The sequence below is a fragment of the Choristoneura fumiferana genome, chromosome 27 (genome assembly GCF_025370935.1).
Source record: "Choristoneura fumiferana chromosome 27, NRCan_CFum_1, whole genome shotgun sequence".
In the NCBI taxonomy this organism is placed as follows: domain Eukaryota; kingdom Metazoa; phylum Arthropoda; class Insecta; order Lepidoptera; family Tortricidae; genus Choristoneura; species Choristoneura fumiferana.
In genome coordinates this window covers 4,316,510-4,332,925 of record NC_133498.1, presented here as the reverse complement: position 1 = coordinate 4,332,925, position 16,416 = coordinate 4,316,510, and the positions used below count along the sequence as shown (strand labels likewise).

At 37.2% G+C, this 16,416-nt stretch overlaps 1 protein-coding gene across 1 annotated transcript; it reads right to left on the bottom strand.

Annotated features, from left to right (window-relative positions):
- Window positions 1–1,217: 1,217 nt before the first annotated feature.
- LOC141443412 (U-scoloptoxin(01)-Cw1a-like) lies at window positions 1,218–6,942 on the bottom strand. The gene is made up of 4 exons (XM_074108672.1): window positions 6,817–6,942; window positions 4,732–4,898; window positions 2,009–2,089; window positions 1,218–1,297 (listed from the first exon to the last, which is right to left on the bottom strand). The coding sequence occupies exons 1-4, from the start codon at window positions 6,845–6,847 to the stop codon at window positions 1,244–1,246; spliced, it is 333 nt and encodes a 110-aa protein (XP_073964773.1). The 5' UTR covers window positions 6,848–6,942; the 3' UTR covers window positions 1,218–1,243.
- Window positions 6,943–16,416: the final 9,474 nt, after the last annotated feature.

Here is a 16,416-nt window from a genome sequence, read left to right as displayed (position 1 = left end):
CATGTGGATCATAAAATAAGTTACTGGCATTCCGGAATCCATCCACGGTATGTAAACACATCAAGTGTAAACAGGAGAACTGTCTTGTATTAAAGTTGGAACTGCCATGTGCAGATACATTCTATGAGATCAATGTATCCATCAAACCCCATGAAGCTGTAGGGGAAGAATACTGGTCTGATGACGCAGTCATAACTCTAGTCACTGATCCAGAACCAGCAAACGTTGATGCCGTAGTTGATCCAAGTTGTAGACATTAGCAACCAAGAGTTAAGATTACTCCGGATGTAATGCTGTATGTAATAGATCAATTTAAAGAGAAAATAAAGGATGAACAGAATCGGCTTAAAGAGAGGATAAGGACGTTGAAATTAAAAGTTAACAAATTACAACGGAAATAGGTTAGTTAGATGTCAGTTCACAGCGAGGTTATTGAAAATTACACGACTTCGTTATTCAAAAAAATGTAAGACAAAGATCCAAGAAAACAATTTACTTTAACCCTAGAAGTCAACTCAGTTTTACGGGATGACCGTAAAAGTAACAAAAAATTTGGAATTGAAATAAAAAAATACAAAAAGATTCCAAAAAACCAATCCTAGAAGTCAAGTTTGATTTTTAAATTAATTATTTGAAATTACCCATGACCGGCTGGTGCATTTGTTGTCCAACGTGATCAACTGATCACAATCCGTAGCGGAAATGCCGCCAACCTTATGGGCACGCTCCCGCAGGAACAAGACTTAGATGAAACGTATACATAAACTCCAATTCAATAGAATCTGACAATCCTGTAGACACTTCCAGCCTACTAATATAAACACCGGGCTGCCTAAGGCTTTGTGATGTGACTATTATTCTTTTTTGATTCCTTTTAGATGATAATTGCAACAACAGGGACATATATAATCAAGTTACTGCTCGTTTGCCATCCAGTCGAATAAAAAAAAGTGTGCCCACAATAGGGTGTCTTAAATATGTAGAAAATTGACAGATTCTATTGAATTGTACTTTTTTTTAGTTAGGTTATTTTTAAGATAGTTTTTACTTCAATTGTGTCTACTTAATTTAAAAAAAAATATCGTATTTGTTTTGTAACTGGTATACAATCGATAGTAGCCTGAGACAAAATGTACATAAATATCTAATTAATTAAATATATTTAGTAAAATATTCCCGTTTTTTAGGAAATAAAAAACATTTTTAGTTTTCAAACAGTTGTATTTTTTTCAACCCTGCAGTCTTATAAGTCTTCGAAGGGCGACCCGCACCTCACATTGTAGAAATGATCACACACCTGCAAAGAAAACATATTACTGAAACCTTTCAAACAGAAAAAAGGGGGAAATGGCATGGCTGAATGAAGTACAATCAATAAATTCAACTGATTTGAACAAAAAACTACTTATACTTAATGATTTCAATTTCAATAATTTATTGAATCAGGCGTTACTTTGCGGAGGTCAAATCAATGAACTAAAAGAATTTCTTTGCTCACCCGCGACTTTATGATGGCTAAGTTTATGCAAATATAATGTCTAACGTCTGGTAGCAGGTATACGGTTGTGATGCTCTGAAGATGAGCTCTGGTTGAGTTCAAAACGCGTCAGTGTAGTGTGGGGGTTTGTGTGATTTGTGTGTGGTTTTACAGTGTGGAGGTGGAGGAACTGCATGAACATGATATTTTGCATAAACTCAGCTACCATAAGGTCGCCATCACTGTTGGACATATACCTCCCCCATAGATCTCCATTTGCTCCGGTTAGAAGTTGCCTGCATCCACCGTGAACCTGCGGATTTAACCTTGTCATCCGTCCATCTCGTACGTTGGTAGACGGCCTACGCTGCGCTTGCCGATCCGGGTCTCCATTCGAGAACTTTTCGGCCCCAACGGCCATCTGTTCTCCGTGCTATATGGCCTCATCATTGCCACTTCAACGAGCTAATTCGATTGGCTATGTCAATTATTTATGTATGTGTTTGTAAAGTAAAATTAGTAGCATTTTACCTGAAATTGTTCATTAAACAGGGTCCCGTTGGCGCAAAGGTCTGTGGCTACCAGACGCTGATGCCAGCAGAAGTGGTAGGCCTGCACAATAATAACAAGACATCATCATAATTCAAAGCTGGAACGGCTGGGAGAGGATCGAGCCGTGAAGAGAGCGTACTTGGGACGACCGAGTGGACGTAGACCGGTCGGTCGTCCCAGGTATCGCTGGAGAGACTAGGTCCAGAGAGACATTCTGGATCACGGGGCGAAAGCTGGCAAGAGCTGGCCCAAGATCGTAAAGCATGAGTTAGTCTGGTCTTGGAAGCTAAGACCCACATCGAAAATACAAACTGAGACATGGATGCACAGAAAAACCAGAAAAAGAGACCAGCACTGGGAATCGAACCCAGGTCCTCAGCAATCCGTGCTGCGTGCTATAACCCCTACACCACTGCTGGACAGGAATCTAGACACGAATTTTTCCTATGCATACATAAGGTAACGGCGCCTATTACCGGGGGTATCGAAATCGACGGCCATCACCGCGGCAATTTAAAATACGCATTTTATAACCAAACCGATAGATTTTAAAAAAATATATATTTTACAAGATAAAAGCTTATTTAGTCGACTCACGTATTTAATAGCGCTAGTGTATGTGAATGAATCAAACATCTCGCAATTTGTGATTTTCCGAAATGGCACCGACGGAAGAGGATTTGCCATACTAACGCGTGACACCACATACAAGCAGACTCGAATATTATTTAGTGTTTTACAAAATATTTATGGCAATTGAACTAATGTTATGGTTTTAAAATGGCTTTTTATAGTTTTTTGTACAAGTTCTGAATATTTTTTGTACATTTTTGGGCCCGGAAATACGTTTAAAATGGAAATTAAAATACAGCGGCGATAGGCGCCATTTTTATCTGTTGATTGTAATACCGTGGTATATCACGGTAATAGTTAAAGTGGTAGTTTTGGTTCTTCAAGCTTTATTTTTGGTATAAATATCGTTTATATAATTTGTTACAGTTATTCCAATCTTGATCTATTCACGCTTTTTAAAAACTATTTCCGTGGTATGAAAAGTATTAACAAACTCTTAACTTTTAGCAAAAACTTCAATACTGAATTTGTAGTTTCTATAGAAACCGTTATTTTGCCAAGTTTTTAAATATTGCGATGAAATTTTATATTTACTTACCAGTTATGTAATTTTGGTTAAATGCCAAGGATGTAATAAGTATATTTGATTTGTAATTCAAATACAACTCTATCCTATAGTTTTTATAGGTCGGAATTAGATTTTGCAATACTCCAAATTAAGCCAATTAACGATGGTATGATCGCATAACCCTCGGTAATAGAATGTTTGGGATCTATTACCGACCCATTCAATTGTCTTTGGGTCGGTAATAGGTTCTTAAAGAAGTCCCTATTACGAGTGACATTTTATTTTTTCTGTTAAATAATTCACATTTAGGGTACCGTAAGTGCAGATTTTTTTGATAAAGTTGTGACTTTTACTCAGCATGCATACATCAAACTATAACTGGTGGCATGAGCATAATAAAATACAATGGGCTAGATACACTATTCGAATCATACTTTAGTTTTTTATTACAAATTTTCTCAAAAAATATTTGATGTACAATATATTATACAGAACCAAAGCCATTACCCTTTTTTATCCCGCGGTATTAAGTTCCAAAACAAGTGTCGGGTACCTTTTACCGATGGTAGAAAATTGCCGTTTTTTATACCCTCGGTAATAGAAGCTCAATTCGCGGTAATGGAATCACAGCCTGTCCATTACCACGGTAATAGAAGATTTGGGTATTTTGATTTCAATAATTATTTATCAAATACTAATAACTAAAACGAGCCAAAAAGTTAAGACACTGAAAGTTCAATAAACGCTCTTAAATAAAAAAATATTCTCATTTGTTAAGGAGCTTTGATACCCTTAATTTTTGGGACTCATTTGAAAACTTCCTTAAGTACCACGGTAATAGGCGCCGTTACCTTATCTCAAGTTGCTTATTTCTACTATGCTACTTAAGCAGCAGCACTAGCGACACCGGGTCGGATAGTAAGTATCAAAATTCAAGCCGAAGTCAGAACTATGTGCTATCGAACGAACTGAATCGTGGCCCACTGTGGAACCTTATCGTATAAAAGGTCATAGTGACATCGCATTGCTTGGCAAGGAAATTCAATATGACACTTACAGTGATAACGTTTTATGGTGGGCCAGCAGGGCCAGATCAGAAATCAAATGGTTCGAGTGCACCTACCCAATTTAAATCTAATAATAATCTAATATATAGAGCAATTCTTGTATATAAATATATATATTTCGGGGATCTTGGAAACGGCTCCAACGATTTCGTTGAAATTTGGTATTTAGGGGTTTTCGGGGATGAAAAATCGATCTAGCTTGGCCTTATCTCTGGGAAAACGCTTGTGTTGTTTAATTCATCATCATCACAGCCTATATACGTCTCACTGCTAGACACAAGCCTCCTCTCAAAATGAGAGGGCTTGGACCGTAGTTCCCACGCGGGCCCAGTGAGGATGGGGAACTTCACGAACACCATTGATTTAGGTACTTCGCTTTATGCAGGATCGCATCGAAATCGGTTCATCCGTTTAAGACTACGATGGCGATTGGCGTCAAACTTATAAACCTCCTCTTTTTGCTTCGGGGGTTAAAAATGGGCCTTTAGTGTTACCTGACAGCCAGTATCTAGGTCAGCGTAGTACCCCCTGGTACGTCCGATGCAGCTGAAGGCAGTGGCCAGCTCTGACCGCGCCAGGGTGGGGTAGAGGGGGGGAGAGTGCGGCAGATGCAGCTCGTGGTAGTAGTCTACGGGCTGCTGGCAGGAAGAGGTGGCAAGAGCTGGAAGATAGATACGATTTAGTGCTGTCCGATCGATTAGCAGGGCTACTACGAAACTCGAAACTCGAAGTTCGTGTCGTGCGGTCCCTCTGACACTTATACTATTTAATACGAGAGCGAGAGGTATTAAACACAAATCAAAGAAATGAATGCTTCTAATTTTAAGAAAAGGATCACGGACTGGTTATTACAAAATTGTTTTTATACGCTGAACGAATATTTTATGTATAATGAAGAAGGTTAATTATTGTTACACTTATAACTTGACTTCTCATTTTTTTTTATTATTATTTTATTCTCTTTGTTTTAATATTTTAATTATTGCACGAATTTTATTGTTGTTAAATTAATTGCTATTACTGATTGACATTTAATTATATTTTCGGGTTTTAAGTTTAATATATAATTTGACATGTAATTTTGTTAGGATAATCCATATGCTTATAATAATAATAATAATAATACAGTTTCAGCAATTAGATATAAGCATGCTGTCTAAATGTTTACATGCTTAGGCTAAAGCAGAATGTATTGGACATAAAATTTTTAATTTACCACCTTTCATTGTAAAAGACTACATTCTGGTAAACAAATAAATGATTTATGATTTTTATGATTTATGATTTTGAGAGGGACGGTACGATAAGAACTTCGAGTTTCGTAGTAGCCCTGCAGGTTTCGCACAGTGGCTCTACTTGGCAGTACACGTAAAGAGCAGAGAGCACGCTTGCCGCGTCGTTGTCGCTGCCCGCTGACTTCTTGACGCGGCCTTAAATTCGAGTTTCGGTATCGGCAAAACATAATTTATTTATTTTACTCAAAAATATCCGTATAAGTTGTCATTATTCTTTACTATTAGAAGGCGAAGTGTATAGTTTATGGTCAGCGAAAAATTTACATTGCGGGATCGATAAACACGACAACAATGTCGCATATAAAGTCCATTATTGTCGATTCTCAAACTTTTAAAACGGCCATGGTAATAAGTTGGCACAAGTCGTATACAGCCAACTCAAATGGCCGGTATCAGTTATTTTGTTGGAACTCCGGACATTTTTTATTGAAACAGCTTGTGGTGTTTTCGGTGGAAAAATTCACCGGCAGGTTTTTTTTTTAATGAAAAAAGGCGGGAAGGCATAAAAATTTTATTGGAATAAAATTAAATGACTATACTTATTTTGAGAAAAAGTTTATTTAAATTTAGTTTTTTTTTTCTCTACCATTCTTAAGAAAATCTTTTTAATACATAGTCCAGGGTGCGGCCCGTCGAACCCGCGGACGCGGAGGCCATTTTGCCATGACCACATTGGTGAGGTCTTCATGTGGTAATCGTGGTTTCCATCCTAGGTAATATCAATAAGGAAAAAAAAGAATTAACTGGCCAAGTGAGAGCCGGATTCGTACACGAAGAATTCTTACCACCGTATTATTGTCATTATTAAAGTCGAATAAAAACACCACGAAAGGAAAAAACGGAACCCTTATAGGATAACTTTGATGTCCGTCCGTCCGTCTGTCAAGACCCTTTTTCCCTAGAACGCGTGAAGGTATCAAGCTGAAATTTATATCAAATACTCATGTCTACTGTCCCTTGAAGCTGTGAAAAAATCAAACTTCTAAGCCAACGCAATCAAAAGATACAGCCGTTTATGCAGCAAATTTCCGCAAATTTTCGACTCGCAAGGGAATCCAAACCTACAGGGTACTTCCCGTGAACTCAGAATCTTAAAACTTGGTACGAAGCAAGGTCTTATAGCACAGATAAAGGGAAAATTGCGAAAACCGTAAATCTTTAGTTACATCATATAATAAAAATATTTATACGGAACCCTCGGTGCGCGAGTCCGACTCTCACTTGGCCGGTTTTCTTTTAAAATCCATCTCCTAATGATACCAAAATATATATAAATATACTTACCCAAACAAAACACAACTACAAATTTCAACATCTTAAAAAAAGAAATAAATAATAATAATAATAAATTAATAATAAATAGGAACAAGTGGCGCGGTGCGCGCGATTACCAATACTAAGTGCGCGAGAGCTTATCCGGCCATTAGAATGTTATAGATCCATAGATCAAGATCCGTGGATGGCGTTATGCAGGGTTAGTCAGTTTTTTAATGTAATCAATTTTGCTATTTTTATTAGTTTTTTTCTTAATTTCATTAATTTTTAAAACACAGGTGCTCATCACGGACTTTGGTCCTACAGTGAAGGACCTACACCATCAGTAATTGATAATGGATTCACAATCATATTTTATAAAACTGCCACACTTTTAATTGCAGAGTGAATGCACTTAGTAAACCTAAATACTCTTAATTGATTACTTTTGTTCGCAACATACACAAACAACGTTAATCTAACTAATACTGGTACGGTATAGCAGCCTTAACTAACTGAATCCGGCAGGGTCCTGCTCGCGTTACCCGTATCACGATATGTGCGACAGATAATGATGAAGAGAAAAGACAGGAGTTCTTCAAGAGGTTTATTAAATGTAAGATAGAAGGCACCTGTAACAATGCATATAAAAACTAATAAATTTGGGACGTTGTAAATAAGTTAAAACGGTTACAAATGTTGTAGAACTTACAAATGTGCCTTCAAGATTTAAGTAAAACAGGATACAAATGTGTGATGAAACTGGTTCCAGGGATCTCGGTGTCAAAAGCTGGCAAGAGCTGACCCGAGATCGTAAAACGTGGCGAAGTCTGGTGTTTGAGGCCAAGACCCGCTTCGGGTCTCTAACTACGTCAGGATATAAGTAAGTACCTAAGTAAATATTTTTAATGAGGTCAAAATGCCCGTTTTTTTTTCAACTATTGGCGACTAAAACTAGTTGGCTAAAATAAATATTGCATAGTGCAGTCTTCAGGACGCGTATCGATTTCGCGTATACACAAGGCCGTACCCTTGTGCATGCCATCGGTAATGTCAACTGACCATAACATGCGGTCTGTTTGTCTGTTTGTTTGTCTTCCGGTTTAATACTATTGCAGAATATTTCAGTAGAAAGTTAGTAGTTTCACTGAACATCTGAGCTCTTAAACGATAAGGCCGCCCATTAGCTTACCTTGTAATTTTCTCTCTGTGTACCTGTTTTCTGTATCGCTTACTATTTCTGGTGTACAATAAATAGTCATTGTATTGTATTCAGTGGCGTAGCTACCGGAGGGCTAAACGGGGGAGTGCCCCGGGGCCCCCCAACTCTGGAGAACAACGTCGAATTCTGAACAAAACGAAGATACGGAACAAACGATTTTAAATACCTCATTCAGTTGGGGCCCTAATTCATTTTTTGCTCTAGGGCCTTTGGTTACCTAGCTACGCCGCTGATTGTATCGTATTGTAACATCTGAACACCCGAAGAAACGCTTTTTATCTGAATCTGGGGGCAGGGTAGTGCCACCGCCAAGAGGAGCCAAGGAAAGCGCGAGGCCTCTATCTCTATACCTTTTCTCGAAGCGTTTCGTTATTCTTTGAACCCTCATAACTTGGGTTTGGATTTTTTTATTCAAAATGCTATTGACGCGGTACACTTAGATTACATCGATCAATGTATACAGGGTGTAATCGTTGTGTGTGCATAGACGTTTATTTCGTAACAATAAACTATTAAAATAAGGAAAATACGAGTAAAACCTGTCTACTAATATCGTACTATAGGAGTGTTTAATGCCGAAATTTTGGATATCAGTTTAAAGTTTTTTGGTATCTATGGTATAATCGCTTGCGATTACATCCTGTATAAATACATAGAAACATTTTGTCCATCACAATTAAAAATACGATTAGAATTAGGTTATTCAAAGTAGAGAATAGTCAAATAAATCCAAGAACCTGCTGATGTACTCTGGATCAAATTTAAAATAGTCCTTACCAATGTTATAAATGCGAAAGTGAGTATGTTTGTACGTGATGCTTTCACGCCTAAATTACTCAACCGATCGTGATGAAATTTAGTATGAGGACAGTTTGAGGCTCTGAGAAGGACATGGGATAGTTTTTATCATCGGGAATTTTCCCGTAGGCGTGCTATTAACGAATTCTTTGCAAACGGAGTCGCGAGTAACATACATACTACCTAGTAGGTACTTTCAGTTTCACCCCCTTCCAGTGGTTGTTTTAACTGAAAATTTTGTATTTATATGTATTTATTGTATGACAATGACAATACACCTACAGTAAAATAATATTTTTTATGGAGGAGGCCTATATACAACAGTGGACGTCCTATGGCTGGCTAATATGATAATAATATGATATTTTTTCGGTTGTTATTTTAAACGCAAGCATTCTTTCGTTTTGTCTGATTTACTTACCACATATAAAATTATAACACAAGTAAATCCTCGAACTAAAAGTAGTCGAAATCAACCAAGTTTTACTTCCTTCATTATTTGGTTCAAAACCTAAAAGCCAGTCATTAGGTGAAGGTCAACCATTCTAATTTCAAATTTCGTACACCACAGAGTAAAAATCAAATTCCAATTCGGTATTCGACCTCGTTCAATCACGATGTTTAAAAATAGGCGCCAACTCATTTGACATGTGAATTAAAAAAACAAAAATGCAAAGGTGTTTTGCAGTTAGCAGTGGCGCTGCTATCGTCCGAGACACTAGGATTTGATATGGGGAATCTTTAGTTCTAATTTTGGCCGCATGCACGCTTAAGTTAGTGGTGTTATAACGTGTTTGACAGATGAATTGGCCATTAATTACAGCGTTTCAAGTGGCTGTCACATTTGAATAATGCCGTTGTAATGCTGTCAATGTTTATAAGACGTTTAAGTTTATTAATGAGCTTACCATGGGTTTACGGTGGCTGTTTGTCGTTGTAGTTAGACTGGTACTTAGGAGATGAACTAATTTGATGGGCCAGTCCAGGGGTTCCCAAAGGATGCGCCCTGGTGGCTTTTGGTGCCTTAATAAGTATTTAAAAGCGCCACGTGGTGCTCCTGTTGTCCCGGAAGCTAAACTTTATGTAGGTCAAAGACCTTCTACCTATGTACATATTTAGGTAGAGTCCAGTTCTAATCTTATACTTCTTAGAAAAATGCAATCAAAAATATCTAAGCACGCTTTTACGCCGTTAACAAGTCTAAAAACTCGAAAAATTACAGATACAATCAGCTAAAATATTCTGGAATAATTTAATATATTGTACAACATTTTAAAATTTCAGAATCATCCCTGTCAATCGTCAATCGTTCAAAGGTTAACCGGAAGAAATCCCTTTAAGAGATAAGTTCGCCTGTGTTTGTTCATCTTATTATCTGATGAGCTAACTTTGGGGGCGGCAGACGTGAACTTGCCTTCGAAATCCAAAAGCTTAATGGTTACTTATATTGTATTGTTATGTATATTTCAGAATTATTATTATTTAAAATTTATGACGGTGGAAGCATTCTACACTTCCACTGAACGTAGATATAGTTTAGATATAGTTAGTGTTTAGTATTGTAACTAAGGGACCCCATACATCCCTGTATTTTTATTATTATTATATTTTGTATTTTTTTTCTTTAATTGTATTAATAGTTTTTAAGTATTTTATTTGTAATTATATTATTATAAAAAAATGTCTTTCTGCCAAGTTTCTTGCGGCGCATTCTTCTTAGCAATGTTGGTCTTTCCGAAAGCGCTGGTAGTTTAAAAAATGACGTGTAAAAGTGCCCATTGCGGCCTATTTACTGAATAAATTATTTTAATTTTGAATTTTTGAATTTGAATCTGTTAATTTCATGTATTTTTATGTATAATAAAGAGTTCTACAATACAATACAAATACTAAGTCGCTATTGGCGACATATTATTATTTAAATGAGCAATTAGACAGCCACAGTAATAGCACTAATCAATTATATGAACGAAATCGAGATCTATCGATCAAAATAGACGGGCCAATGTCAGATACATCGATAATCGACCAGTTTTTATCGACTTTAAACGTATTACAACACTGCGATTATATAGAGCACTTTAGCAAAAGTTTTGGAAATCAATTTATTTGAATTCAAGGTTTTACTCTAATAGAGGTCCTTAGAATAGAATAAGTTTATTTGGTGTAAAAAAGTATGTAGGTAGGTACAGTCAAGTGTAAAAATATGAACTTATTCAAAGTTTCAAAAATAAGTACCACAGACTCTTATTCCAACGCAATAAGGCTGTAGTAACATATTTTTGAGTGGTTCGAATAGATACTTATTTTTGCACTTGACTGTACATGTGTATGTATACATGTAATCTTAATCTGAAATAATAACTAGTGTCTAGTCGACAGTGCACCAAAATGGAAAAGAATGGATTAAACTTAAGCTTGAAATATGTTTGTTTAAATATAACTATTTTGATGAAATACTTTCACTTTACTCTAAATCAGCGTTTCCCAAATAGTGAATCACAATCCGGCGGCACGGGGCGCAGTATTATCGACTTGTTTACCATCTATCATACTGATTCATGATCAAACAGACGTGACTTGTGTGTCAATGCAGGCACATGCTCCGTGGCGTCGTCACGGATATTATGTGGCCATCGAAAACTGCTTTTAATTTTTATTTTCCCTGTATATTTTGGAGGAGGGTTAAAAAACCAGTGGTGGGGTGGTGGGTCACTATGGGGAAACATTAAAATAACCAGGGCACTGTATATAACAAAGTTTGGAAAACACTGCCCTACATACATGCATTTGATAGCCACATAGCACTTTTAACAGGAGATGGCAGCGCGCTTTACTCTGCCATAAATATGACAAGCAATTAATGACCGATATTAATTTATTTTTATTGGCAATACGCTTGCTCCACGAAATATAAGATTTTACATAGCTGGGTAGGATTTGAGACCGCACCTCCCCTGGGCTTACTCACTAGAAGTATCATTATCATACCAACGACCTAAGTCATTTTCGTTTTTCTTTTATTAATGACCGCAGCATTGGTCAAGGGAAAAATTACGTTGCTTGAATGTTTTGCATTTATGTGTCAGTTTTGTATTTTTATGTGTATCGAATATGTATAAATGAATGTTTCTCTCTCTCTCTCTCTTTTGTTTCTCCTGGCGCAAACAAAGAGACCTCCCCTTTGCCCAGCACTGGGACACTTTAATGGGCTAGGAAAAAAAAGACGTTAGCAAATATACTCGTATGTATGTACCATCAGCCAAATATGTGGTCTACCTTTGATTGGATGAGAGGAGCATTCAGTCAGGGACAGACAAAAAGTGAGTGGGTTCGTAGGGACAGTGATATGTTGCGCTTTTGGGTGCTCGAGTTTTATGAGGTCGACGCACAAGGTAGAGCCCCGTGTGCCATTACAGGAAAGACGGTACAATACCCCATGAAAAATAAATGCGTGGCAGAAAAGTATTAGTGCAAAATAGTGCCTTAAGGGCGGTAAACAAGGAATTACGAACGAGAGTCTATTAGAAGCCTGAAGTGGAAGACTGTGGGCTTTAATGAGTCGATGTTCGTAATTCTAGTACCGCCCGTGCGACATACAATGTTTTTCATCACATTTGCGAGTAAAATTGTATATTTGTAAAAGAAAAACTAATATTTTTTCAAAAATTGCTGATACCGCTGACAACGCTCTTTAGCGCAGCGCCAGCCTCCCCTCCGCCCTCCTCCTCCGCAACATGTGCCCGACGTGCACGCGCCGCGCTCCTGCAGGCGCTGCTGCACACCATGCAGTAACAAACTCATTTACCGACCGCGGGCTTCATGACAACAAAATTAGTACGCGCAATGACTCATTCACCGACCACGGGTTTCATGACAAGCACATTAAGGTCGAGGGTTTTATTTGGGGGGTTGCAACCAAGGTAGCCTGCATGTTTCGACACTGTTTACGAGCAAGTGTGATGAAAAATAGTTAAAGTCAACTCCTTTCATGCGTGCTTTGTGTTGTATACTACATTCGCTGTCCAAACTACTTCCTACGCTGAACTAAGAGAATTTCACAACCGATTCATTTATAGAATACCTCTAAGTGAACTATATAAGTGTTGGCGGACCAAAATATGGTCAAACAAAACAAGTTACGTATTCAATGCCGTGATAATTTTTTAAACTAAGTATATCTAAGTATATATCAGCCGTGGTGGCCTAGTGGTTTGACCTATCGCCTCTCAAGCAGAGAGTCGTGGGTTCAAACCCCGGCTCGCACCCCTGAGTTTATCGAAATTCATGTGCGGAATTACATTTGAAATTTACCACCAGCTTTGCGGTGAAGGAAAACATCGTGAGGAAACCTGCACAAACCTGCGAATGGTGTGTGTGAAGTTCCCAATCCGCACTGGGCCCGCGTGGGAACTATGGCCCAAGCCCTCTTGTTCTGAGAGGAGGCCTGTGCCCAGCAGTGGGACGCGTATATAGGCTGGGATGATGATGAAGTATATCAGTAAACTAAATAACAGATCACTTCAATTCATTCATTTAAATTCCGTTTCATGATGTAAGTTAGTGGGTGATTCTAATAAAAGTGGCATTATAATCTGCCAATGAGTTTTTGAATACAAAGTACATTAAATATACGTTTTTGAGAAAAAATAAAAATTGACATATGTAAACATAGACCTTTTACACCGAGGCCAGGCCATTTTATTTATTTAACCTTATTACTTTAAAAAATAAATAAATGTAAGTACCGATTTTCACTGTAGTCTGTCTTGTCCAAAAGGGACATGCTCCCGGTTTTAGGCCTGTGAGTTATTTGTGTACTATTTCACAAATTATATTTTATAATATATTGCAAAAACAATAATACGATATTCATTTAATAATAGTACGGTCCTAAATAAATCATTTTTATACATCAATATTCGGACTCAAAGTTTGTCCAGCGATTTTTTCACTGTAGTCTGTGTGTTCGCGTTGTTGGGTCTCATTCACACACGGAGAATGATAGACACACCTTAATCATCGGTAAACATTCAGCCAATATCTGGCTCACCGCCGTACGGAACGGTTAGAGACCTTCTGTCATAGTTTTGTGGCGATTAGTGATCGAAGGCGGCAAACTGGAGTTTGTAACGGGTATGTTAACTTTACATTGTCTCGATTATTTTATGTTATTTATATGGGACGTTATTAGATAATCATTTTAATGTGATATTATGACGTATTTACTTACGTTACTAAGAGTGGCACATTCATATTTTTGACGGTTTTAGAGTAAATGTCTTTTGAATCCACTTTTCACTTTAATCTGTGTCACTTTAATCTGTAACTGAAGCACAGACTAAAGTGACTCATGGCAGAAAAAAGTGAACTATAAATTATTTTATTTAAAAATTGCATATAATTTCTAAGAATAACTTTATGGACTTTTTTTTAAGTAGTACTAACAGTGTTCTACCAAAGTAAATGTAGAGAATTGCTTTTTATTAAACTAAACACTCTTATAATTTCACTTTGTGTGTCTGTTTATCTATCCGCGCTAGATCCATTAGTACTATATCTGTAATTTTGCGTAAATATAGCTTTTGCAATTTTTTTTGGAGTGTGACCCCCTCCCCCCTCTAAAAGTCGTTTAGGGGCATACATGTCCAAATGTCAGAAAGTCCAGGTGTCACATTGTCCATGGTCAAAAAGTCCGAAGGATTAAACGTCCTAGTTCTGAAGGCCTGAATCCCATAATGTCTCATTGTATAAAAATATGACTAACACAACTAAATGATAAATATAACTGAAATAGATTAGAGAGCTAGATTGCTCATCTGCATTATTTCCAGTCTGTTATCTAACACCCTGAGACCCATTCTCAGTAAGATCCAGATGCATCTATGATGCTTCGTACATGTCATGTCGAGTCGACAAGAATTGACCAGCTGATCCAGTCATGCAGATGGACTGGGGCCTCATTCTACATTGTCTCTTTCCATATTGTTATCGTATTGTCTACGTGGTGGCAGCTCTTATTGACTTGACAGTAAAGGCGATCGAGTCGAAAACAATTCGATTGCAATAGGTGTAAACAAAACCAAATTAGAATGAGTGAGACCCCTGGTCTCTCGTACATATGGACTATCCGACATTAGGGCATTATAACCTTTGAACTTTTTGACAATGGACAATGTGACACCTGGACTCTCAGACATATGGACTATCCGACATTAAGGCATTATAACCTTCGAACTTTTTGACAATGGACAATGTGACACCTGGACTCTCGGACATATGGACTATCCGACATTAAGGCATTATAACCTTCGGACTTTTTGACCATGGACAATGTGACACCTGGACTTTCTGACATTTGGACATGTATGCCCCTAAACGGAGAAGAGAGGTTAGCACGAAAAAGGGAGAACGAAAAGAAAAGATACGAAAACATAAAAAGAAATCCAGAAGTCTATGCTGAGTTCCAAAGGAAACATAAAGAACAATATCAGCGAAGAAAACAGGAAGGAAAAATAAAAAATATACATGATTTAGCAAATGTTTTTTTGTTTTACGGCTCCATTTTAAAAAGTCGTAAAACAAAAAACATTTGTTTAAGTGGTAGGAGTTTAGGGTTAAAAGGATGCTAGTAAATTACAAATAACCCTGTATAAAATATGAATAACTTTGAAATAATTTTATTTTCTTATATATGCCTCAAAGAGACTCATATTTTTTTAAGAAATTACATTTAGGGGCTGTTTCACCATCCATTGATTAGCGTTAACCGACGGTTAAATGTGATGCCGTCTCCGTCTATTCGAACAAAACAAATAGAGACGGCATCACACCTAACCGCCAGTTCACACTAATCAATGGATGGTGAAACAGCCCCTTAAACTTATGATACATTTCTTTTCATTTTTGATATAATTCTCTTTAACCTGGTAACTTTTCACTACTAGCCTGTCTAATTTAACTTTAGCCTGCTTCATCAATATTTCAAGAACCCATAACTCTTAAGTTTTTAGGAATACTTTGTTCCCTTTAACATATTTGTAACAAATGAAATACCAAGAAGCTGTTTTTATGCAAAAAAAGTAAAAAAACATATATATTTTTTTTTGAATTAACTTTAGCCTGCCATGCCACTTTTATTAGAATCAGCCTAGTAAGTCCATACATCACTTCACTCACCTGCCATATTCGCAATTTGGTGCTTTTTAACCCCCGACGCAAAAAGAGCGGTGTTATAAATTGACCACTATGTGTGTCTGTCTGTCTGTGGCACCTTAAACGGGTGGACCGATTTGAATGCGATTTTTTTTATTTGAAATCAGGTTTTCTAGCTATGCTTCTTAGACATGTTTCATCAAAATCGGTTTAAGTTTTGGGTGTTTCAACTTTTTTTACACTTCATTTTCGGTGCGCGCGCATGTCGTGGTAATTTACGCGAATGAGAATGAGGCGTTACTTTGCGGAGGTCCATATCAATGAAAAAATGACCATATCAATAAACATTTACTTTAGCTACTTTACGATATATTACGATAGCTACTACACTGATGCGTTTCGAAATCAACCAGAGTTCGTCCTCAGAGCAACACAACCGTTAGCGTTAGAGGAAG

Excerpts from the sequence above, each read along its gene's own strand:
- LOC141443412 (XM_074108672.1), bottom strand. The coding sequence starts at position 6,847 with ATGTTGAAATTTGTAGTTGTGTTTTGTTTGG. Across the intron at positions 4,899-6,816 it reads TGTAGTTGTGTTTTGTTTGG|CTCTTGCCACCTCTTCCTGC; the intron begins GTAAGTATATTT and ends TCTATCTTCCAG. Across the intron at positions 1,298-2,008 it reads TGTTTAATGAACAATTTCAG|GTGTGTGATCATTTCTACAA; the intron begins GTAAAATGCTAC and ends TTTTCTTTGCAG.